Source organism: Typopeltis vanoorti, chromosome 11 (assembly GCF_054136105.1).
Source record: "Typopeltis vanoorti isolate ZY-2024b chromosome 11, IOZ_Tvanoo_1.0, whole genome shotgun sequence".
NCBI classification, from domain to species: Eukaryota; Metazoa; Arthropoda; class Arachnida; order Uropygi; family Thelyphonidae; genus Typopeltis; species Typopeltis vanoorti.
In genome coordinates, this window is record NC_143559.1 from 1035755 (window position 1) to 1063624 (window position 27870).

Below are 27870 nucleotides of genomic sequence, written 5' to 3' on the forward strand. Positions count from 1 at the left end.
CACCATCGATTGTTGTAGAAAGTTTTTTCACTTAGTTATAAAGTAAATTATACTTGACAGAAATTATATTCTTGCTTAATCCTTTACCCAAGTATAAGGAATATTACAAATCTTACAATCTGAATCTTAAATATTGTATATAATTTATTCATTATCACTCTGCCATTAGTCCCCCCCCCCTCAGTTATTGAGTATATATATATCTCTATGGTCAAATATTTGTTCATCATTCCTAACTTTTTCTTACCATACATGTATTTTGGGTAAATCAAGTCGGTCACCAAACATTATGTCATCTCTATCTACTTAAAAGTACAAACCCAAGTATGTCATTTAAATACTTTTAATTTAATTCATAAAAAATATTATTTTAATTAGAACTCAATTAGCATTAGGGTGGTATATAGAGGTACCTCCATTAATAATCAGCTTGGTTATTTTACTCAAGTAAGAGTAAAATTTTTACTTAGGAGCCACATGAAAATATTTCAGGAAACCCCAAGATATGTTATAACAGCATTTGTTATAGGGAGAGATGACAGCACAATATACCAGTTTCTAGTATCATATGTGATCTAAAGGTGGAAAGAAATAAAAAACTTACTAAAAATTTGATTTAAACAGCTAGCTGAAATATGCATATGGAAAACACTAAATATGAGTGCCCATTAGGGATAGATATAGTTGTAAGAAGTTTTTCACTTAGTGACAAAGTAAATTATACTTACCAAGACATTATATTATGGATAAGATGAAATGGTTAGAAGCCCAATGCAACAATATAGAACAATACTATGGAGAGCATAAAACAAGGGAGGTATACAAAATGATCAGAACCATTAATAGAAATTGGCAACCAAAACAGACCCAATTAAAGATGAAAAAGGCAAAGTATTGATGAATAAAGAAAAAATTGTACAGCAGTGGACAAGATACTGTAGTGAGTTATATGAAGAAAAACTAGATTCAGATAGCATTGGGAAACTGACTGAAGGGAAACTGTCCATATCATGCTCATTACCTGGTGGTGATATCCGAAGCAGATATCATCACCAGGTAATGAGCATGATATGGACATTTTAAGAGGAGAGGTAGAAAAAGCAATAGGATGGCAAAAACAACAAGAATCCTGGTAACGATAACATTACTGGAGAAATGATTAAATATGGTGGTGAAAGTATGGTTACAGAAATGCACCAACTATGTAATATGGTATGGAAAGAAGGGAAAATGCCAGAGGAGTGGGTGAAATCAATATTAGTAACATTATACAAGAAAGGAAATAAGCTACAATGTAAAAATTATAGACAATTGCCTTGATAAGTCACCTTGGTAAACTGATGATGATCATATTGACAGAAAGATTGAGAACACAATTGGAAGCATACCTTGCAGACGAGCAAGCAGGATTTAGGAAGGATAAAACTACAATTCAACAGATTTGACAATGAGGCTAATAGCAGAGAAAGCTAGGAGAAAAAACAAAAACATATATACTCGCTTTGTTGATTTTCAGAAAGCATTTGAAGAAAGTGACATTAGCAGTTCTGGAATCCTATGGAATTGATAAAAAACTAATAGCTATATTAAAAGATGTTTATCAGAATGCAGTTGCAGCAGTTAGAATAGGTGATGATTTGGGGAAATGGTTTAAAACAAGCAGAGGTACTAGACAGGGAGACCCAATATCACCAAGCATCTTCATCACACATTTAGAAAGAGCAATAGATAAAATGAAAGAATGCCAAAGGAATATCTGTACATGGAATGAGAATTAACAATCTGAGATTTGCAGATGACATTGTTATTATTGAAGAAGATGAAAGAGAACTACAAAAAACACAAATTGTTAAATGAGGAAGGGAAGGGATTTGGACTTGTTATGAACTTTGAAAAAACAAAGACAATGGTATTTGGTGAGAAGAACATGAAACAAAAGATACAAGTGGATGGAACTGATATAGAAAATGTAGAACAATTCATATATTTGGGAAGTAAACTGACATATGACTTGGACTGTAAAAAAGAAATAAAGATCAGGATTGCAAAGGGAAGAACAAATCTGAAGGCCATGGATAACATTTGGAAAAGCAAAATGATCAGTCTGCAAACAAAACTAAGAGTACTGGAAACATGCATCTTCAGCAGTATACTTTATGGATCTGAAACATGGGTAATAAATAACAAATCAAGAAAAAGAATTTTGGCATTTGAAAGAACTTGTTACAGGAAGATTCTAAGAATAGGATGGGTACAGAAAATCACCAATGAAGAGCTCTATCAGAAGATACAACCAAAACAGAATCTAATGCAGAAGATTATAAAATGGAAGCTGCAATTATTTGGACACATCTGTAGAATGAGTGAGGACCGGAAGATATAGACATTTATGTTTGGTATTTTAGATGGCTTAAACAAAAGAGGTAGACCATACAGAGAATGGATAGACGATATAAAAGACTGATGTGGAATGGGTATACAAAAACTGCGACACTGTGCACTGGACAAAGAAAGGTAGGAAGAAGATAGTGAACCAGGCATCAGACATCAACGAGCAGTGAGCCCATGGTTCGTGATGATGATGAAGACATTATATTCCTGTTTAATCCTTTACCCAAATATAAGCAACCAAAGTTTGTACGTGAAATAGCTTCACAACTAGGTATCTTTATAGGTCTGGCTCCCACTAATGAGATTTCAAATAAACGTCGGACTGAGCTGGGTCGTGACCCTTCTCATAATGCATAGCAACATACACATCTAAAGGGAAAGAAAACTGAACGTGAAAATCACAGAGGTATTTCCTCACTGAATGTTCCTGGTAAGCTATATGCAAGTATACTTGAGAAACAGTTGAGAAGGATTGTGGAAAGGAAGCTTGATGAAGAACAAGCTGATTCAGGCCAAATAGAGGCCGTCAGGATCAGATTTTCACTTTATGACAAATAGTTGAGAAGTCATGGGAATATAACAAAGGTTGGTATTTATGTTTTGTAGATCTGGAAAAGGCATATGACAAGGTGCCAAGAGAGAAGCTATACAAAATGCTGCAGTTGTATGGTATCAGTGGGGCAATATATCAATCAATACTTAGTCTTTATTAGAGTAGTAAGTCAGCAGTTAGAATTGAAGGAAGTACAGCAAGGTGGTTCAATGTTAAATCTGGTGTCAGACAAGGATGTACATTACCCCCTCTGTTATTCATTATCTATATGGATCACATTATGAAGGATAGTGATATCAAAATTGGAGATGTTCATCTCAGTTCTTTGCTTTATGCGGATGATGTTATACTTCTAAAGAAATCTACTACAAGTCTGCAAGATTCCCTGAATAAATTGAATAACTGTTGTAATAGATATGGTATGAAGGTCAGCAATAACAAGACAAAGACAATGAAAATAGGCAGAAACATTGAAATTATCAACTGCATTGTGAATGGAGAACCTATAGAACAAGTAAAACATTTCAGCTGCTTAGGCACAATTTTTAGTGAAGATGGTAAATTAAATATGGAAATCGAGAACGGAATCAGCAAAGCTGGTATGGTGGGAAGTCAATTAAATAAATTTATCAGGAATAAGAGCAAATTAGTCAAAACACTAAATTAGCTGCATAGAAGTGTTCACACCAATTTTAACTTATGGATCTGAGAGCTCGGTTAGAAGTTAAAACACTTGACCAAAGACTAGAGGATCACAGATATGAGAGTCCTGAGAAGGATTAGGGGAATTAACAGATGACATCAATGGCAATATCATATTAAAAATGAGGATATTAGGAGAGAACTTGACATTGTTAGCATTCAGGAATGTGTTAGCAGAGCTGATCTCAGGTGGTATGGTTAAACAGAATGGGTAAGGAAAGATTAGCAAAACAGGTGTTCTCTGCAGAAAAAAGGCCCAGAGGAAGACCAAAATATAGGTGGAATGATACAGTAAAAAGTGCCACGGAAGATAGAAATATAAGATCTGATAATGCTGGAGTCTTTACAGGTAACAGATTGATTTGGATTCTTGTTGAGAGGCTTATACACTGGTTATACATGATAACTAATAATTAAGGAATTGAGAGCGTACACTAGAAATATAAATTAAATAAACTTTAATATATACTTTCCGATATTTTGGCAAACGTCACGTTTGGGAACTTATTACAAAGACAAGTGCACACAAGTACTACATAACAGCAAATGAGAACCGAAGCTAGGAAGTTAATGTTTATCTAAAGTCCTGATGGTGCCCCCTGGTGGGCTATATTGGTAGCTCTTGGCATTTGGGCTGAAGTTCTTCTGATAAATGTTTCCCAAATTTGGGGCAGTCTCATGCATCCAAATTTGTTGAGGTTTGGCATGTTCCTAAGGACTGAGGCTGATTCCATGAATAGTCTTTCATATTTGAACTTGCTGCGGCGTATTACTGTGGCTTTCTTCCATCGTATTCTGTGGCAAGTATCCAGAACGTGGTCTGCAAGCCCAGAATGGCTGTACTTGTGAAATCAGATGTAATCCTTGTGTTCTGAGATTCTGATATTTGCTGTCCTGCCTGTTTGGCCAAAGTAGGACAGTTTACAGCTGCAAGGGACCTGGTATACACCAGGTAGGTCTAGGGGAAGTGGTTGGTCTTTAGTGGAGCGGATAAGGGATGCCAATTTTCTATGTGGTCTGTAACAGGAGGTCAAGTCATGTTTTTTTAAGATTTGGTTGATTTTTTCCGAGGTGCCTCGGATGTAGGGAATGGTGATGGATCTAAAGTAATCTTTTTTGTGAAGGGGAGGGGGTGGTGAGTTGTGGATAACTGGGTTAAGTATTTTTTTGGATTCTTTTTTTTTTTTTTGGGGGGGGGGGTAGCCATTGGCTGAAAAAGTGTCACGGATGTGATTTAGTTCAGTAGTTTGGGCCTGATCATTAGAACAGATTATTTTTGCTCTGTTCAATAGTATCTTAATAACTCCATATTGTTGTGAGGGGTGGGGGAGGTGATGGGATTGTTGTTGAATGTATATAGGTTGGGTTTTCTATAAACTGAGAAAACCAAGGTTCCATCAGGTTGGCGGGCGACTAGTGTGTCTAGGAAGGGGAGGTATTGTTTGCCTCTTTTTCCAGGGTGAACTTGATTCTAGGGTGTTGGTTGTTTAAGTGTGTTAGGAAGGAGAGGAGTGAATCTGGGTCATGTGGCCAAATAGCGAACACATCATCAACGTTCACCAACAATCCCATCACCCCCCCACAACAATATGGAGTTATTAAGACACTATTTAACAGGGCAAAAATAATCTGTTCTAATGATCAAGCCCTAACTACTGAACTAAATCACATCCGTGACACTTTCTCAGCCAATGGCTACCCCCCCCAACCCAAAAGAATCCAAAAAATACTTAACCTAGTTATCCACAACCCCCCCCTCCCCTTCACAAAAAAGATTACTCTAGATCCATCACCATTCCCTACATCGGAGGCACCTCGGAAAAGATCAACCAAATCTTAAAAAAACATGACTTGACCACCTGTTACAGACCACATAGAAAATTGGCATCCCTTATCCGCTCCACTAAAGACCAACCACTTCCCCTAGACCTACCTGGTGTATACCAGGTCCCTTGCAGCTGTAAACTGTCCTACTTTGGCCAAACAGGCAGGACAGCAAATATCAGAATCTCAGAACACAAGGATTACATCCGATTTCACAAATACAGCCACTCTGGGCTTGCAGACCACGTTCTGGATACTCGCCACAGAATAAGATGGAAGAAAGCCACAGTAATACACCGCAGCAAGTTCAAATATGAAAGACTATTCATGGAATCAGCCTCAGCCCTTAGGAACATGCCAAACCTCAACAAATTTGGATGCATGAGACTGCCCCAAATTTGGGAAACATTTATCAGAAGAACTTCAGCCCAAATGCCAAGAACTACCAATATAGCCCGCAAGGGGGGCATCATCAGGACTTTAGGAAAACGTTAACGTCCTAGCTTCGGTTCTCATTTGCTGTTATGTAGTACTTGTGTGCACTTGTCTTTGTGATAAGTTCCCAAGAAGATTGATTTGGAGGAAAATTGTAGATAGGAAGTCAGTAATGATGTAAATTTTTTATGCAGTACTATCATATTCTGTACACCCCTTGAGGGTACATGTTAGGAATCTTATGATGATGATGAAAAGTATACTTTGCAGTATGGCAGTGGCGGCGCTGCAACTTTCAAAATATACGTACACACTGTAAGTACAGTGTTATGTATATTGTTTATTATCGATAAAATTATACAGTTTGGTATAATTCAAAATTACTTAAAAATAAAATCCATTCCTTTAATTGTAATTAAAGGAATGGATTTACAATTTTTGGACATTACAATTAAATCCTTTAATTGTAATGTCCAAATATTTAAAGAGACGGAGTAAACACGATAAGCACTACGAACACTCTACTACTGGCGCAAACGGCATATAAACAACAGTGGAACTGCACGACGGACAGTGTTGCATTTGCTAATAGCTCGCATCGCACTATGACATGCATATGCTTGCGCTCGTAGCAATATCACACTGTGGTAAACACAGTGCTGCTAGCGTCCTTTGCCCTTCTAAGTGCTACAAGATGGATTTGTATTATTTTTTATACAAAATAAGAGAAATGTATAGGATTGTTGATGATAAAATTAAATATTACAAGCAAATATAAATAAATTAATAAATATATTTATATATTGAGAAAAATTGGGAGTGCTGCAGTTCCGCAGTGCCTATGTACAAGCCATCCCTGCATTATGGTATACTGAGACAACTAATGTGAAGTAAACAGATAAGTCGTGAAGATACTTAATACAAACTTTGATTGCTAACACTTGGGTAGAGGAAAGATTATACTTGTCAATTTCTTGACAAGTATAACTTACTAAAGGACAAAGAGAGCAATGGTGTATGAAGGATTTATAAATTTTTATATACACAGTATATCAAAATATAAAGCAGCTATATACAGAGATGTCTGCACACCATGACTTCTGTTTACTGTGAATTTTCATTTGGAACACACATAAAAAATATTTAAATAAGATAAAATAAAAAATTGCTGGACTGTGATTTTTGAAACTCAGAATTTTATTAATTTTTTTTTCCAGGTTCAAACACGACATTTGATATCATCTATTAGTGACAATCTTATACATGGGAGTAAGGTACTGAACTCACAGGATGTCAAATAGAATGACCACTCAACGTAATTTTTAAATTACGTTGCGTGGACATTCTGAGTGGACAAAAAAAAATTGATAATTTTTTTTTTTTTTTTTTTTGTGTATTTACATATCAGATTTATTTTTGCATACAATTACTCAGAGGGAAAGAACAAATTTCTCATTTTATTATCTCATCTTATGAGAAGTAGCAGGATACATCACACAGATAGCACAGTTGGATAAAAGCTGCAAAAATACATTATATGGTCATGTATCAAGAGGCTGTACTCAGGGTTGTAGTTACATTTTCTCCAAAGGTAGGCAGGACTCAAGGCACTAGAATTCTCCAGGACATCTCCTCTCATTGTTTGGGAACACTAAATTGGGCCAGAGTCCCCAGCTAGAGCCTTGTGCACAAGTACAGCCCTGGCTGTACTGATGACCATATAACAGACAAGTATGTTTTTGGGATTTGGAAAATTTGAACACTTTTCATTATTATTAGTGAACTATTAGCTAGCTTATAATTTTATGAACTGGTGACACACCAATAAAAACAGAATAGTGATGCTAGTGAATTTATTTCAAACAAAAGCAAAACCAGGATATTTAAAAATTTACAGATTTGAATTTAATTTACCAATTTAATATTTTTTTCATTGAAATTGTTATAAAATTTAAGTTTTTGTTTTTATTATTATTAAAATGCAATAAATACAGTAAGTCCTCAACTTATGCAGATTCGAGTTATGTGGATTCACAGATATGCAGTTGCAGTGCTTCTTGTTACAACTAGCAATGCCATCTATCAACAACTACTTTGTGAACATAATAGATGACCAAAATATAAAGCTGAATGGCTTTAATTTGGCATGGGTAAGATAATTAAAATGAAGGATTTTATGGAGACATTCATATTTTGTAACCAACATAGCTGTGCCCAGAGCCTGTATATTTACCTTTTATTGGGTGAGAATACAGACCTTTGGAAAATTTTAGAAACTTTAAAATTTTTTTATATATTTGGCTATAAATTTTGAGTGGATTGAAAACATCCTCCATTTTAATATAACAGATGGCTTTCCTAGTATGCAGATACACAGCTGTTAATGTTACCACCACTTTGTTTCTGCCTTTTTAGTGAACCTTGGTACTTACTGAAATGAATTATAAAACCCAAATATGTCTAAGAAACATATTTAGAGTGATGAGAATAAATATATTTATTCACAATGATAAGATGAGGTGTATTATAAATATGGAGCATAAAAGAAATTATTAAATAACATTAAAAAAAAAGGCAATAAGTTTATAGACGCTGACCGTACTTATAAAATGAATGAATAGACTGTTAGAACTATTAAAAAAGACTGCAGCACAAAGTTCAGTCAGTGCTATCCACAATCATAGAGGCATATTAAAAAAAAGTGGAAAAATTATTGGCGACTTTTTTTTTATTAAAGATATGCAATAACAAATGCTGTTAAGTCTTACACTTATACAAGATGAAGCCCGAGATGCTACTGCATGTTATAAACTGATTTCCAAAGAGAGAGAGAGAGAGAGAGGGGAGGAAGCTGGAAGAGTATAGACTGTATATACAGTATTGCATATTCATGATAATTGTACATGTAATGTTGTTTGTATTGGTTTTTTTATATATGCTTTTATTACTTAAATATAAAGAGCCAATAGGCTTCATTTCGGTAATGTACTCACAAAAAAAGTACGTAGTACAAACTAGGGCAACTCGTAGCAAAGGTGAGTAAAGCTCTGTTCACTATTCTTAGTATTTCCCATAATGTAAAACACATCTCCTAGGAGATGTATGATGTTATACATTATGGTGGGAGTAATTTAATTGGTGCACCTTTTTGACAACTCATATAGCAAAGTACATAAGTTATTTTCATTATACCCATAGTATTAATTTGGTCTGCCTACTCACTGATCAGACCTCAATAAAGGTCGAAACCGGTTTGGGTAGTGACCTCCCACCATAATGTATAACATCATACATCATGGGAAATGCTAAGAATAGTGATCAGATCTTGACCCACCTTTGCTACGAGTTGCCCTAGTTTGTACTACGTACTTTGTACTACGTGCTTTAGCTTATGCTAGTAGTCGCCGATACTTTTATAGTTTACTATATTCGGCATGAAACTCTTTGATTCCGATCTCCGAGTTTCTTATTCGGTTTTGAAACAATGTGGGATTTAATATCCACTTAATTTAAATATGCTTTTATTTTATATTTGTCACAATAAACTTTCATTTATCAACGTTTCTTTGAATAAACTCGATCTGTTGTAGCTTTAATATTAACTGAACCAAACATATACATCAAGAATGCATTGCATGTAAGCGCCATTTCACTTACATGGTTTTCAATTTGTGTGGAAACCTTCAGAACAAATTAACCACATAAATGGAGGATTTACTGCAGTTATGTTTGAGCAGTTTTCCGGAAAAAAAGACTGTTTTATTTAATTTCGCATTAAATTTGTCAAGTTTTTATTATTATTGTAATTTACGTGCACATTTAAATGTAATATACAATGGTTCATTTTAATATACACATTTTCTTAAAAAAAAAAAAAAAAGAAAGAAAAGGTCATGAAACATATTCTTTTTTTTTACATAATCTTCACTAAAACTCCACTAATAAAGAGTAAAAAACAACAAGTTCAGTAATTTTTGTGAAAAAACATTACTCACTAATCATGAAATTATCTTCTTGAGACATTTCTTTGTTGCAATTATTCATAATAAGCAGACAATCACTGTATGTATGTATTTATACGTTAAAGATACCAAGCAGTTTTAAACCTGGTTTTCTACTTTTACCATGAGTTACCTTGGTCTTGCACTACCTGCAGGGTCAGCTAGACTTGCATTACGTGCGGGTGCAAACTTGACTTATATGTCTGTTTGCTTACTTGGGAAATGGAGTAAAACCAGGTTTAAAATAGCTTGGTATCTTTAACATTTATTATACCCAAGGTAAAATACTTTCTACATTTATATCTCCTCCTGAGATTTTTATTTAATAAGGTTAAAACACCTTATGGTAACTTGTTCTGGTAAAATACTTATAAGCTCTGTATTACTAAAATCTTAATATTTCTAGCCTAGCTCCCACTGATGAGACCTCAATAAAGGTCGAAACCGGTCTGGGTAGTGGCCCCTTGCCTTTAATACGAAGCATCATACATCTCCTCCAGGAGATGTGCTTTGCATTATGGGTAAATATTAAGATTAGTGATCAGAGCTCATTCTACTTTTACCATGAGTTACCTTGGTCTTGACCTACCTGCAGGGTCAGCTAGACTTGCATTACGTGCGGGTACAAACTTGACTTATATGTCTGTTTGCTTACTTGGGAAATGGAGTAAAACCAGGTTTAAAATAGCTTGGTAACTTTAAGATTTATTATACCCAAGGTAAAATACTTTCTACATGCATGTACACACACACACACACACACACACACACATGCATGCATGCACGTACGCAGACACACAAAAACTACTAATACTTACCTGGTCACAACCAGGACATGAAAATGGTTTTGTATCATCCCCCATTTCTGAGCAATTATCAGTGGTATGCTACATATAAAAATGATCTCAATGATATACAACATTTTTTCATGCTTGAATAAAATATCAAGTAACTCAGAATAAATGTATCAGAAGTATAATTTTTTTAAGAATTCTTCTAAACAAAAGATAAAAAAAATTATCATATTAACATCATTTCTTAACTCATTGTAAAAAAAAAAAAAATAAATAAATTTTTTTAAAAAAATCAGATTTTCACTTTAAAATCAATCATTAATATTATTATTATGATTTGACACCTCCAGGGAGTCTAAAGACTCATCAAGGGAGAGTGTGCCAACAGCATCGAACGATTGGCTCCTTTCCAACTACTAACTGCGTTCAAACTTACTTAACTGAGCCATTAGTAGCAGAGGCTCTACCAATTGACCAACCTTTGCCGGCTTGAGATAACCGAGAAACAAGAATATAACAAGAATCTGTAAATGTTGTAGCAGTTAATAAAGGTCTTCCAATCTTGGAATGCAACTTCATGGAGAGATTGAGAGCAGCTGATGATGGGGAAGAGAGACTGACTGTAAATGAGCAAGAGATTTATGGGGAGTTGAGCAAACTAGATGTAAATTAGGCTGTGGGACTTGATAATATATCACCACGTATTCTGAAAGAATGTGTCAGGAAATTGATGCCGGCCTTGACATATTTTTTTTGTTATTATTATTATTATTATTATTCAGGCCTCCAAGGAGTCAAAAGACTCACGAGGGAGGTCCTTCCTAAGACAAAGTCTATCAAGACTCACTGAGGGGAGGTCCCCCCTGAGAAACACAAAGTCTATCATACCACTCTTTAAACTCACTGACCGTTCTCGCTCCCACCACTCCATCAGGCAATGCATTCCACGGCCAAACACCCTCCACACAAAGAAACCACTCCTTACCCTCTTGCTCACAGTTTCCTTTCGTAACTTCCAGAGATGGCCTCTTGTCATCTCTCCTTCCCGCTGATCAACCAAGCGAAAGAACTCCCCAGTGTCAACCCTGTAACTACCTCTCAACAGTTTAAAAGTCTCAATCATATCACCTCTCCTTCTTCTATCCACCAAACTCTGCAGTCCACATTCTCTCAGCCGATCCTCATAACTATCCTTGTACAGTCCTGAAACCATCTTTGTATCCATTCCACAGTTAATTTATCCCCTTCAAATCCTGGGGACAAAATCTGAGAACAATAGTCCAAGTGTGGTCTGATCAGAGACTTATACAATGGAATGATAACCCTCTTATCTCTGCAGGTCAGTGTCCTTCTCATAATAGCAACAATCCTCTGTGTTACCTTCACCACCTTTGCAATATGTCCCCTAAACTTCAGGTTTCTATCAATCATCAACCCCAGATCTCTTGTCTTCCCTACTTCCTCCAGTATAACTCCTCCCATAGAGTATGCAGCATCCCATCGATGTTTCCCAAACCTCAAGACCTTACATTTTGCTGCATTAAACTGACACCCCCATTCATTTGCCCATCTATCTAGCTTATTTAAATCCTCTTGCAGGGCTACCACATCTGCACTATTACTAATAATCCTTCCCAGCTTCACATCATCCGCAAACAACTGAATATCCCCGTGCAATCCACTGGCTATGTCATTGATATAAAGGTTAAACAATATAGGTCCTAGTACTGAGCCCTGTGGGACCCCACTTGTAACCCTCTGCCTCCTGGAAACTGCTCCACCATACACAACTCTCTGATACCTATCAGACAGCCAATCCTGAATCCAGTTGACCAATCTGACATCCAGACCCATGTGCTGCAACTTAAATATCAGCTTATCATGTGGCACCCTCTCAAATGCCTTCGCCAAGTCTAAGAAAATTGTAGTATATGCCTTTCCCTCATCTAATGTTCTTGTAACTTTATTATAAAAGGCTAGCATATTGCTAAAACAAGAGCGTCCTTTCACAAATCCATGATGATTCTCACAGATAACATTACCCTCATCTGCCCAATGCTGTACACGGTCCCTCACTACTTTCTCCAAGATCTTAACAACTACTGATGACACACAGACTGGCCTATAATTAGACACTTCCAGTCTGTTACCACCCTTATGCAATGGCACTATCTTACCTTCCTTCCATTCCCTGGGCACCTTTGCCAAAGCCAGACTTTCATTGAAAAGCCACGTTAAAGGTACTGTCAATTCCCTAGCACATTCTCTCAAAACTCGTGGCGAAATACCATCCAGTCCCACAGCTTTACTGACATCCAGAGTACTCAGTATCTGAAATACACTCTCCTCCTGTACCTCCAGACCTCGTACCAGTCCTATCCCTCTAGCATTAAAACTGACTCCTCTAGGATGAAATACTCCAATAAAGTGTTCATGGAACAATTCCACTATGTCCTCTGCATCAGTCACTCTATTCCCATTTTTATCCCACAATATCATTCTTCCACAGTCATTTCTCCTCCTACTGGCCACATAGCTAAAAAATTCCCTAAGATTTTCTTTGGATCTTAGGGCCAATCTCCTCTCATATTCCAGTTTCGCTTTCTTTACCACACTAGTCACTCTTCTGGCCTGTGTCTTATATTCCTCATGCATCTCTTCACCTATCTCCTTATATCTCTTCCATAGCCTCTTTTTCGCATGCAATTCCTGTTTAATATTGTTTGTCATCCACTTTATTCCAAATTGCGTCCTCTTCTTCACTCGTGGTATACAACTTACCATTGCTGATAACAAATATTCTTTCACAATTTCCCACGCACTGGTGATATCCCGGCCTTCCAATTCCTCCCTCCATGATACTTCCTGAAGTTGACGTCTAAGACTATTATAATCACCTGCCTTATAATTCCACATAAGTTCCCGTCTCTTTGATACTCCTGCATGTCTATTCATTTTCCAAGTCAACACCATATGGTCACTCTCTCCAACTGGTGGGAGAGACGTCAACTCAGTTATTATCAACTCTTCTGATGCTATAACCAAATCCAAAATTTTTGAACCTCTTGTTCCCTCTGTTACATGTTGCCTAAGACATTTGTCCCTCAAGAATTCTAGAAATTCCATTCCCCTATTGCTACATGCATCTCTCTCTCTCCAATTTATACTACTGAAGTTAAAATCTCCCATAACAATCATTCTTCTTGCACTTGCCAAACTTAGCTGTCTAAACATCTCCTGGTCCCCATCCTCTGTGCTCCTGAGTCTGTAGCAACATCCCACTAAATATCCTGTCTTGCCTACCTCTACCTCACACCATACGCTCTCAAAATCATTTGTCTCACTTCCTTCCAAATTCTCCACTCTTAGAGGACATAGGTCATCACTTATCATAAGCAGTACCCCACCACCACGCTTTCCCCTCCTATCCTGACGAAAAATGCTATACCCAGCGACTTCTATTCCTGTTGTTATATCCCCTTCTGTCAACCACGTCTCAGTGATCGCAATAATTTTTGGCCAGGCTGATGCTATCTGCGCCACCAATTCCTCTCCCTTATTCCGGATACTCCTGGCATTAGTATACAGCATATAAATGCCATTGTTTCTATACCCAGCATTATCTCTTCTGGACTCCACTGGGCTCAGTGTTACCTGACATTGTCTCCCTTCTCCCAAGTATCCATTCCCACAAGAGGCCACCCCTGCTATCATCCTCCCTGGGACACACTGACTCGTTCAGAACAGCAATCTCTCCAGATGCCTACGTCCTTCCTCATTCAAATGTAAACGGTCTCTCGCATACAACTCCTCTCTTTCCTCAAATGCACTCCAAGCATCCACATATACCAGTCCTCTCGTCACACATTCTCGCTATTATGCCATTCAATATCACCGCTCTTCTGCTCAGCTCATCATTATCATACCTAGGCAACACGCACACTATTTTTCCTCTCTGTCTTCTTCCGTACAGTCTCAAGCAAAAATCTCATATCTCTCGCTGCCCGACTTACATTACCACTCAAGTCATTCGTTCCTACCATCACAATCATCTCATCCACCCTTTCACCTCTCTTAATTGCCATAGCCACCCTTTCTATTGTTCCTCCTGGCAAACACTCCTCACGCATCCTATCTTGAACACCACGGATCATTGAGTCGCCATACATTATACCTCTTACCATTCCCTCGCTCCTATTGTTTCCATTCTCTCCTCTTCTAGCACTTCCATATCCCTCTCTCATTCTGTCTCTCCTACTACTGTTTCCACCCGCTCGTCTTCTAGCATTCCCATACCTCTCTCTCATTCCATCTCTCCTACCGTTTCCATTCTCTCCTCTTCTAGCACTGCCATATCTCTCTCTCATTCCGTCTCTCCTACTGTTTGCATCCTCTCGTCTGCTAGCATTCCCATACCTCTCTCTCATTCCCTCTCTTCTACTGTTTCCATTCTCTCCTCTTCTAGCACCCCCATACCTCTCACTCATACTCCCTAAATTCTCTCTCTCTCCTACTCTGATTCGCCTTGCATTTATCTCTTCTATTCTCCTAATCTTATCTTTCATACTTCTGCTCTCATTCACAAGACATTCCACCTCCTCTTTCAACTCATCTATCTCCCTCTGCAGGTCAGTCACTCTTAATCTAAATTCACTCTCCCAAACAAAACCATCTCCTAAACTTCCACAGTCACTCACACCTTCCACACTATCAACTATTATTTTCTCATTCTCTGCTATCATACTACTTGTCTTCCTACATTCATTCCCCGTTCCTGGAGCAACAAAGTCGGATATCGATATATCTAATGTACTTATTTCCTCCAACTGCCTGCATTTTGCGCACATACGCTCTCCACTCTCTTTAACAAGCCACATATGTAATTCACGAGACGCATACATGCTGCAAGTACTGCATGCCACAAAGTCCCTTATGATATTGCTAATAATTGAGTTCTTAAATGGCGGAGGACTTGGCGTTACGCCACTTGCGACTGCTGCTGAATCCACCATCATTCCTTACTGCCGAGTAGCGTAATCTTTAATAATTATTCAATTAATAAATAAGAGGAAAAAAAGTACAAACATCAGAACATTTAAGTACTAAATATAATTAAATAAAATGAAATATAACTAAATACAGTAACTTAGCTTCGTTTTGCCTTCCACCGTTACGCGTTCGATTCCGACGGTACCAAAATATATTATATCGCGACAGCAACTAACTTCCAAAAAACAACCACTGAAGTACACTCGTATTCAGAGAAACAATTTAGCACTCAAAAACGTAGAAAAATGGGGAAAAAAGCGGACTATTCACCGATTAAAAATCACTTTCTTCTGCACAGCTCAAATTCACCGCCACGTGCTACGGCGACGCTAGCGCCACCTCTTTAATACGAGTCTTGCACTGGGTCAAGTTCCTAAGGAGTGGAAGGAGGGCAAGATTGTGCCACTTCATAAAAGGGGGGGGGCGATAGAATTCAAGCATCTAACTATAGGCCTATCTGTGTGTCAGGTGTTGTAGTTAAGTTGTTGGAGACGCTTGTGAGAAATAGGATCCAGAATTGGGTTGACAAGAATGGTATTATCTTTGATGGACAGCATGGATTTGCTAAAGGGAGGTCATGTTTTAGTCTACTTACTTATTACAATAAGGTGACTGCCTTCCATGGACAGAGGAGAAGGATACACAGTAATATACTTAGATTTTGCAAAGGCTTTTGATAGATTACCGCATGATAAGTTGATACTCAAACTAGAGTGGATGGGGTTGGATATTAGATTGGTGCATTGGATTGGAGACTGGCTATCTGATAGGTATCAACAAGTTGTGTATGGGGGAGCGATATCCAGGAAAAGGAAAATTATTAGTGGTGTGCCTCAGGGGTCTGCTTTAGGGCCATTGCTGTTTAACTTGTATATTAATGATATTGGTAAAGATTTGGATGGAGATATTCAGTTGTTTGTAGATGATACAGAGTTGGGACGAACCATGAAGAGTGGAGATGTTGTGGCCTTACAGGAAGACTTGAATAAATTTAGTGATTGAGGATGTGAGTTCAATGTTGCAAACTGTAAGGTTTTAAAATTTGGAAACCAAAAATGGGATGCAGAATTTATGTTTGGTGAGGATATATTGTCGGAGGTGAAGGAAATAAGAGATCTGGGGGTGATAGTGGATAAGGATTTGAAATTTCAGGGACACAAAGCCAAAATTGTGAAGACAACACAAAGGTTTTGTAAAATTCGATGTAACTTAAAAATACCAAAGCGCTTTACATCGATTTTTACATAGGTCAAGTCTCATGAGAACTGTAAATAACCTTGTTTGTTTCTATGTATATTTTGCTAAATATTAATGTAGTTAACCCTATGGGAATGACTGAATTTACTGTTTTAACGTCAAAAACAAAGGCAATGCTTTGCCATTGTAGCTTTGCATATAGCTATGTGTAAGAGCACAAGAAAGTTGTTTACTATTTTTGTGTACGAGAAAGTTGCATACAAGCTCTGAGCATAACACCTTTAAAGCTAGTATCTAAGAGTGCCGCTAGGTTTAGAGAAGTTTCCGCAGTCCAAAAGGACAAGCAAAGTATCAAAGAGGCGGTCCACTCCTTTTAGAGACAAGTTTCTGCTGCCCGGCAAAATACGATCAAAAGAGTGCATGGAAGAGAACAAAGAGCGAGTCAAACTTAAAAGAAGATGAAAGAGTCATGCCAAATTCTTAGAGGTTTACTACCCTTAGTGCAAGGTCCCGAGATTGCAAGATAAAAGAAGATTGAGCCAAGCATAAAAGGGCTTCCAGTCGTCAGCAGAGGAGAGGCAGTCGGAACCACAAGAGAGGACAGTCGGAATCAGAGCAGTGGCGGCAGAGAGGCAAGGCCCAGTTACAATGCAGGAGAGTCCAGGTCCAGTTGCCGAGAGAGAGAGAGCAAGGCAAAGCGCTGTTACCGAAGAGAGCCAGAGCCAGTCGCCGATAGTTACAGTCATCGGCAGTAGGCAGTTAGAAGCACAGTCCTTAGCAATTTGTAGCAGAAGTAGCGGCAGTAAGAAGCAGAAGTTCCCGAAATAGGATCCAGAGGAGAATTTGCCCATGTGCTGAAACCTCTTGCATGTGCTATTCAAGTACAGGAGACTGCAGTCCAAAAGTCCGCCAATATCCCGACGTGATACCACTGAAGCAAGACACTCCTGAAGTAAGCCTAAAACTCCAAATGAAAGAAATGCCATTAAAACTTTAGTGCAAGACTCTTGAATGAATGTGCGATACAATGCCTCTGTAAGTTCCATCCTTCTGTACATTTTCTCTTATAATCTAGGAGATATGTTATATACGGACTGTTAAGAATTAGTTTAATAGTAATAAGAAGTGTCCATAAAAGAGTCAATTGGCATGTTAGAAGTTGATATCAAATTTGTAAAAATAACTTAGCAGAGAGTTAGCTAACCTCTTTGCGAGTAAACTAGAAGTTTAATAAGTTGAATTTGTAAGCAGAGAGTAAATAGTTTTTGAGTTAAAGAGATTATTTAGCGTTGAAGTAAAAGGCTTCTAATTTTATGCTAAAGATTTTATAGATGGGTAGAGAAAGCAATTTTCCTATTGTTTGATTCATGTATATTTCATACTAATGTAAATAAACATGCTTTAATTATTTGTTAAAAAAGTGCTGCCTGATCTTTTATTTTACAATGCACTGTTTCTAAAAATAATTGGACTTGTGAGCAGGAAACAACTAAGGCATTAAAAGTGCAGTTTAATTACTTAAGAACCACGACTGTTTATATAAACTTTGTTGAAGGAAATTACGCTAGTAAGAGAGAGAAATCTACTGGATGTTTTACTGAGTCTTATGCCGATATTGAAATACTGGATGGCGCAGTCTTAACAAATAAATTTTCCAGTGTTCATAGGCATATGACTAATAAATACAGAAGGTGAATAAACATAATATGCAGTAGAGTAAGTGAGAAAGGTTACGAGAAGAAAAGCACGTACTGCTAATTAGTAACAAAGAATAAAAGCAGATATTACAATAACAAGCAATAGCATGCTATTATTACAGTTTCTGGGAATGATGCGGAGGACACTGACTTTCAGAAGTATAGAGATTCTTGTTCCATTGTATAAGGCTTTGATTAGGCCACACATGGACTATTGTGTCCAGATTTGGTCACCTGGTTTTCAGAAGGACAAAGAGATGTTGGAAAGGGTCCAAAGGCAACTGACTAAGGTAGTTTCTAACCTCTGGAATGTCGAGTATGAGGAAAGATTGAGAAGATGCAACTTGCAGAGTCTGGTGGACAGGAGGAAAAGGGGAGATATGATAGGGACCTATACAAATTAGTAAGGGGTTGTTATAGGATCAATGCTGGAGAGGTTCTACAGAAAATAGTGTGAGATCAGGGGAGAACCGGAGGTCATCCCTAGAAACTATATTAAGAGGGTGTGAGGGAATAAGAGGTTTTTTTCCATGCAGAGTTGTGAATGATTTGGAATGCCTTGCATGAGAGTGTGGTGTCTGCAGAGAATTTGAGTGTGTTTAAAGCATGGTATGATGAGCTGTGTGTATGATAAAAGGACCTCCTAGATGAGTCTTTGACCCCATGGGATCTTGGGTAATGATAATGATAACAATAATAATAATAATTTATATTTGCTGTGATGGAGGAGTGCCTTTCTTCCAGTGTACTTTATGGCAGGTGTCCAAAGCATGGTCAGCAAATGGCTATAGTGATGGAAATGGATATAGTTCTTATTTTCAGCAATTCCACTGTTGACTGTCCTGATTGTCTAGCCATAGTAGAATAGTTTACAACTGCAAGGGACCTGTAAATTAAAGATGCCAAGAAATTATATTCTTGGTTTAATCGTTCATCCAAGCATAAGCAAACAAAGTTTACATTTGAGTAACTTCATGACCAGGCAACTCATATATAGAGGCTTATGACTTCACATCACTTGCCTTAATATCCCATAATGCAAAATACATATCCTTACGGACATGTATAATAACTGGTAATTAGTTTACGGAATTAACAACGCATATAAAGTATATTAATTAAAGGTAACTTTAATAAATAACTTCTATATTTCGGCAATGTCACATTGCCATCTTCAGGAACATAAAGATATGGTATGTGCATGCAGGCACTAACAAAAGCAAATGAGGAAGAAAGCAAGAAACTAATCTTGTTCCTAAAGTCCTAATGGTGCCCTCCGGTGGGCTAATTTGGTTGACTTGGCAGTTGGGCAGAAGTTCTCAAAATGTAAGTCTCCCAAATTTGGGGTAGTTTCATGCACCCAAATTTGTTGAGGTTAGGAACATTTTATTAAAGTTACCTTTAATTAATATACTTTATATGCATTGTTAATTCCGTAAACCAATTACCAGTTATGTATGTCCAACGTATAAGCCTTGCTACTAGGACATGTATAATGCTATGCATTATGGGAAAAGCCACTACCCAGATTTTATCTAAGTATAAGCAAACAAAGTTTGCTCTGTTTGCTTACACTTCGTGACTGAGTAAACTCGTATATAGAGGCTAATGACTTCACATCACTTATGGACATGTACAATGCATAGCATTATACATATCTACTGTCAACCATCACTCCCAAATCTCTAATCTCATCCACTTCCTGTAGTATAGCCCTGTCGATATAGTAAACAGCCTATATTTCTGCACTCCAAAATGCAACACCTTGCACTTATTAACACTACAATCCCACTCCTCTGTCCAAGTCAAAATCTATTCAAATCTTTCTGAATGGAATTAACATCAGCAGTGCTACTTATAATTCTTTCCAACTTTGCATCAACAGCAAACAAATGAAGATCTCAGTCAGCCCATATGATATATAATTTACAAACAAGTTAAACAGCAGAATCACTAGAACAGAACCCTGGGGCACCCCACTGGTTACCCATCTTTTTTGAGACACTGCTCCATCATACATAATTTGATAGTGTCGTTCAGAAAGCCAATCTTTGATCAATCTAACCAATATACTATCTATCCGCATCCTCTGCAGCTTGTACACACCAAGTTTTCATGTGGTAATCTATCAAACACTTTTGCAAAGTCAAGAATATCACCATATATGATTCTCCATTATCTAACACACCTGTTATCCTATCATAAAATGCAAGTAAATTGCTAAAACAGGACCTACTCTTTACAAATCCATACTGATCATCATAAAGAATGCTATGTCCATCAACCCAATCCTGTATTCTATTCCTAACCAATCTCTGCAACACCTTGAACCTTGACCGCAACTGCAGTTATGAAGACTGTCCTATAATTGGAAACTTCTGTTCAAGAACCATGTTTGTGAAGTGATACTATTTTGCCTTCTTTCCACTCCTTAGGAACCCTACCAACTGCAAGACTTTTATTAAATAACCAGGTCGAAGGCATAGCCAATTGTGGTACACATTCCTTAAGAATACGTGGTGATATGTCATCCATTCGTATAGCTTTATTAACATCTAACCCAACCAACACCTGATAACACCTCCGATTCTTTCACTTCCAATTCTCCTAATACTTGCTTCCTTCTATATATTGCACCACATCATTTACACCCATATGGTAAATGCGATAAAGTGCTCATTCAAAAATTCCACTATATCCTTAGCAACTTGGTATTCGGCTGCCATGACTATCCACCAGTGTCAACCTGTCATAATTATTCTTTCTCTTGCTTGCTATAGATTGGAAAAATTCCCTTGATTTAACCTTGGCCTGACCAGCCAATCTCCTCTGATACAGCACATTTTCTATCTTTACCATACTTGCCACCTTTCTAGCATGCACTTTATACTCTTCATGGATCCAATCACCACCACCAACTGCCTTGTACCTCCTATATAACATTTTCTTTTTCTGCACAACTTGCTTCATTTCACTGTTCATCCATTTCACTCCTACTCTATTTACTCACTTAACCCTTGATATGCAGTTATACATTGGTTTTGTCAGATACTGCCTTGTGAGTTTCCAAGCACTGTCAACATCTTTTCCACTCAGCTCATCTATCCAATATAAAGATGCTAACTGACTACAAAACTTCCTATAATCACTTGCTTTATACTTCCACATACATCCATTTTTGGCAGTAACCTTTTCTTGTTTCATCGCTTCCCAAACAAGTATGTCACAATCACCCTCACCAACCAGCAGAAGTGTCAACACCTCATTAACAACTACATCTTGTGAAGCTATCAGCAAATCCAAAACATTAAAACCATTACAAAACATTAACGATATTTATCTCTCAGGAATTCAACAAACTCACTCTCCTTGCTCCCATACACTATCCCCTCCTTCCATTTAATATTCCTGTAATTAAGTCTCCCATCAGGATGAATTTCACAATCAGTATTCTCTGTAATCTCTGGCTTATAAAAGCATCCTGTCAGATATACTAGCCTGTTTATTTCAACTTCACATCATACAGATTCAAAATCTGTGCATGTACTATCAACTTCCACACTTTGTGGACACAATCCCTTTGCAATCATTAACAGACATTCCCCTCCCCCTGCGCTTTTCATATTTCTATCCTTCCAGAAAATTATATATCCTTCTATTTCTATTCTTGACATCACATCCTCCTCAGAAAAACAAGTTTCACTTATTCCAATTATCTTTGGGGATACCGATTCAATGAAAGCAACAAACTAAGCTCTCTTGTTTCTAATACTCCTTACATCTGTGTACAAACATAATAATCCCTGTGTCTTTGAGGTCATTCTATCAGCACCAACATACTCTATTCTAGCTGCTAAACCACCCCTCTCTCTTCAGTCTAACCACTCCTCTTTCTCTAATCCAGTCTCTGATTTCCATTCCTACCTGTCTCATCCTCACCTTTATGCATTCCATCACCTTGTGATACTGAAACCACATCTTCAACCTTATATCATCTTCCTTCTGTTTTGTACAATCTGTTTAGTTGTGCTATCCTGCTTCACAAGTAGACTTTGATCATTTATACATTAACTTTTTGACTCTGTGCTTTCTCAGAAACCAATCGCCTTTCTAAACCCATTCAAATGCAATCCATCAACTTTAAACCATTCCAACTTTTCTTCAAATTCACTACACAGCCTTCTTACTATTCATTATCTCTGCTCTCCTTTTAAATTCACTGTTGTCATATCTGGGCAACACTCCCAGACTTTTCCAACAGTACCATTTTTCTTTAACTGCTGTAACAACTTTCTCAAGTATCTAACGTTGTTTTTTCCCTAATAAGCCATTTGTGCCCATAACCACCATTAATTTTGATGCCTGTTCTTTCCTTTTCTGCAACGCATCAGTTATTTGATTCATTTTTCCACCAGGAAGGCATGTTTTGTGCACTTTATTAGTTATCACACCTCTAATGATCAAGTTCCCATACAATGATATATGACTATCCTTTGACTCTTTCTTCGTAATACTAACTTCCTCCTTCTCATTAGCTAATCTCTTCTTTAGATACTTAATATCCTATTCCAGATGTTTCCATTTCTCTTTTCATTTTCACTACGTCTTGTCTAAGTTGTTCTACTTTGGTCCTGACATTTCTAATTGCTCTAATCTATCAAGGCACTTTTCACATACATTAATGCTTTCCTTTTTCACAGTTCACAAATCTTTCACATTTTTCAGTGCATACATATAGCAATATTCATACTGCATCCACTGAGAAAAATCCAAGACAGAGCTAGATCTTCATACCGAAGTCTTCCTTGCTACCAACATGCGTTTTTTTATGGATGCCATTTTTCAGAAGCAGAATCAGTACAAAGAAACAAGTAGCAAAACACAATATAAACAATAAAAAATTCCGACAACAACACTACTGAACACTCATATTCAAACTGAAAAAAATGTAGCACAATTTGCGATAAAAGTCACACAATACACTAATTAAAAGCATTTTTTTAGCACAGCTCCATAGAAGAATAGCTTATTCTTCTAAATAAATCCAGTACAAATCTGCAAGATTCCCTGACTAAATTGAATAACTGTTATAACAAGTTTGGTATGAAAATCAGCAATAAAAAGACAAAGACAATGAAAACAGAGAAACATTGAAAATATCAACTGTATCCTGAATAGTGTGACCCTACAGAACAAATAAAATATTTCAGCTATTTGGGCACAATTTTTATTGAATACAACAAATTAAATATGGAAATAAGAATTGGTAAAGCTGGTATGGTAGGAAGTGAGCTAAACATTTATATGGAATAAGAAAGAAATTAGTGAAAACACTAAATTAGCTGTATACAAGATAGTGTTCAATCCAATTTTAATTTATGGATCTGAGAGGTGGGTTAGAAATACAACACTTGATTGTATTTCTAATATGTATTCTAAATTGTATTGATTTTCATCAAATTGATTTATGATTTGAGGAGATAAACACTTGATTAAAGACTGTAGACCAGATATGAGAGTTTTGATAAAGATTAATGGAATGAGCAGATGGTATGAATCTTCTTCTTCTGCTATGCCTTACCCCATGTTAAACGGGGTCAGCGTTCCCATCTTTAATCTTCTTCTTCCAGATTCCCCGGTCCAGGGCATCTTCCAGACTCCATCCTTTCTCCCTAAGATCCTCTACCACCTTATCCCTCCATCTGTGTTTGGGCCTGCCTCTTTTTCTCCTTCTCTCCACCTCCATACGCTCCACTCGTTTACCAACATACTCCTCACTCCTCTCTACATGACCGAACCACCTCAGCCTGCTTTCTTGTACCTTCTCACTGATCGGTCCCACCTTGATCGTCCCTCTGATGTAGTCATTCCTTATCCTGTCCTTCTTTGTCACACCACTCATCCATCTCAACATCCGCATCTCTGCCACCACCTCCATCTTCCTCTCCTCTGCCTTTGTTATAGGCTGCGTCACCGCTTCACCACCATTTCTCTCCAGTAGTTCATAAACCTCTTCAACTGCCCTTGCCACGGCTCTCTCTGTACTTTTCTTAGCTAATCTATATGCTTCCTTGTCAGCTCTGGTTCCAGTCATGTCCCATTTTTTCTTTTCCTTGATCTCCAACTGTACCTCCTCATTCCACCACCATGCTTCCTTATCCTCTGGCGGCCCCTTTCCTGATGTTATACCGAGCACCTCTTCTCCAATTTTTCTAATATTCTGACTATTTACGTCCCACCATTCTTCCACATCCTCTGGTAACTTCATTCCTTCCAATACCTTTCCTTTAAACTCATTCCTTGGACCTTCCTCTTCCAATTTCCACCACTTTATTTTCCCATCTTTCCATGGTATGAATGGCAGCATAGTATTAAAAATGAGAATATTATGAAAGAACTTGCTAGCGTTAGCAATCAGGAATGTGATAGGCAGTGGTACGGTCACTTAAACAGAATGGAAGAGGACACATTAGCTAAAAAAGTGATCTTTACCAGGTTCGCAAGAAAAAAGACCCAGAGGAAGACCAAGAATGGGTGGTTTGATACAGTAAAAAGTGCCTTAAAAGACAGAAATATAATATTTCATAATGTTGGATTCAGGCAGATATTGGCAATTCTTCGCATCTACCTGAAGTATTTGAGCTTTCAGGAGCAAGGGATAACTGTAGACTCCAAGACAGTCCAGATGATGGAGAGAATCTTTAGGTGAGTGGATAAGGGTACCTAATATTTGAGTCCTAAAGGAGTTATGTATGTTATACTTTTTAAGAATACATATAGTTTTCTGAGGTGCTCCTCTTGATGAAAGGGGATAGCATCCAACTTTTCTTATTTCTATTTATTTTATTTTTTAGGGAGAAGATGGGTAGAGGAAACTTCAGTTGATTTTGTTGGGGGGTGGGGGTACTGGATAAAAATGTGTCTTGAATGTGATCAATTTCATTGGTGGAGAAGAAATATTGTCTGAGCAGATGGTTCTAGTTCTGTTTGCTAGGGTTTTGATAAGACCATGCTGCTGGGAGGGGTAGTAGCAGTGTGATAGGTTTTAACTGTATCTTCTAGTATGAAGAGGGTTTTCTGTAGACTGAAAAGGATAAGGATCTGTTTGGTAGATGGGTAACGCAAAAAGTCCAGGAAGGACAGACAGTTATTTGGTTCCTTTTCAATAATGGTGAAATGGATCCTTGGGTGTTCGCTATTGAGATGTACTAAAAAAATTTCTAACATATCCCCCAGGAAGATTTATGCAAGCATACGAAGCTGTATATCTGAGAGGATACCTCCACACAACCTTTAAAGGAATGCGGAGAACCGACCAGAGCTTCTAACCTAATGGCCAATCCTCACCTTCTCGTGGTGCACCCTGTTGGGTATCTACTTGGATATTGAACGAACAAGGATGGGCTGGCAATTTGGGATTTAGCCGACCAAATTGTATTCTTATTGGTAAAACCAAAATAAAAAATGATGGTACAACATGACAAAATTTCATACCTGCTGGGGCGTTCGCCTAGTAACAAAAGGCCCCTGTTGTTTTCGCCGGGGAACCAGAGTGAACAGTGAAAAGTCAGCTACTGGAACAAATCTGAAAACACACCCCAACTCAACATCACCAGAGTTAAAGATCTGTACTATCAACATAAGAAGCCTGAATGGCAAAGAAATGGAGCTAGCTGAGGAATTAGATAAATACCAGATCGATATAATAGGGGTGACTGAAACAAAAAAGACAAAAACTGGTGAGATCTTTCTGAACAATAAATACAAAATGTTATATTCAGGCAATGACAATCAAGGAAAAGAAGGAGTAGTATTGAACACAAAATACGAGGCTAATCTTCTTGAATGGCAGTCAGTCTCAAGTAAAGTAATGTGGGCAAATATGAGAATCGGGAATTGGACAATGAGACTTATTTGTGCCTATGGTCCCACAGAAGGTTCTACTAAGGTAGAAGTGGAGGAATTTTTTGAGACTTGAGAAAAAGCAACTGACACAATGAAAAAGGAAAAGTTGGTCCTTGTTGGGGATCTAAATAGCAGAGTAGGAAATGATTGTGAGACATACAAAAATATTTTGGGAAAATTTGGAGAAAAGAGCAAAGCTAATAATAATGGCAAATATCTGTTGGATTTCTGCTCAGGACATGGACTGGTTATTACTAACACCATGATCCAACATAAAAATGTGTACAAATTCACATGGAGAAGAGCTAAGGAATAAGAAAATTCTCATCGACTATGTTATGGTTGATAGTGATGTTTTCTCCCTGGTGCAGGACACCAGAGTGTACAGAGGATTTGAAATTGGAAGTGATCATTTAGTCTTGAGCAGGATAAAATTGAATTTCATATTGAAAAGAATAACATGTAAGAAAGTTTAAAGCGAATAAAAGTTGAGCAGCTCTCAGATGTGAACTGTAGACTAAAATACACAAAGATTATTCAAGAAAAAATGAAAGAGTTTGAGAACAGGAATCAAACCTCAGAGATTCAGTGGCAAGCCTTGAAGAAAGCCCTGATTGATTCAGCTAGAGGCATGTGGTGAAGTTGTCTGCAAGGATAGAAAAATTAGAAGTCCATGGTGGACACAGGAAGTTAAAGAGGCAGTGAAGAAAAAGAAGAAAGCATATCAAAAGTTACTGACAAATAAGTCAGCTTGTGCTCTTAGAGAATACAGTGACAAATGCAAGAATGCTAAACACTGTGTAAAACTAGCGAAACAAAAGTCACAAAAGTCATGGGAGGACTTTGGCAAGAATATAGAAAATAAATATCAAGAAGTGGCAAAATATTCTGGAGGTTGTTGAAGAAGCTGAGGAATGGAGGAAAGAGTGCTGTAAAAGGAGTTAGAGATGATAAAGGTGACATGAAAACTGGAGAAAAAGATATCCTTGAAGTATGGAGTAATTACTTTGAAGAATTGCTAAATGAAACAAGCAGTGATACCACAGTGGTAAAAAAACACTCAACAGGCATACAGTCAAGAATACATACTTGAAGTAGAAAAAGCCATCAAAGGCTTGAAATGTGGAAAGGCAGCAGGAGTAGATGATATTCGACCCCAAATGCTGAAGTATGGTGGTATAAAAGTCTTACAGTGGCTGCAATGCATAGTTCAGAAGGCCTGGACAGAGGGACGAATTCCCAATGATTGGATTAGAGTTCTCATAGTACCCATATATAAAAAGGGAAATAAAACTAAATGTCAGAATTACAGAGGTATTTCC

General features: G+C 37.5%; 1 protein-coding gene across 8 annotated transcripts in view; it reads right to left on the reverse strand.

Annotated features, from left to right (window-relative positions):
- The window catches only part of LOC150101263 (cyclic AMP-dependent transcription factor ATF-2-like), a 379459-nt gene that overhangs the window by 231320 nt on the left and 120269 nt on the right, over positions 1-27870 (reverse strand). For 6 of the 8 annotated variants that reach the window (XM_090400482.1, XM_090400481.1, XM_090400477.1 and 3 more), the window contains one exon: positions 10725-10793. The exons of 1 other annotated variant lie outside the window; for it this stretch is intronic. In XM_090400482.1, coding sequence (XP_090256608.1) covers positions 10725-10769 — 45 coding nt within the window. In that variant the 5' untranslated portion in view covers positions 10770-10793. Of the gene's footprint in view, positions 1-10724; positions 10794-19392; positions 19485-27870 lie in introns of those variants that run through there. One more of the 8 variants, XM_090400480.1, reaches the window with a different exon arrangement.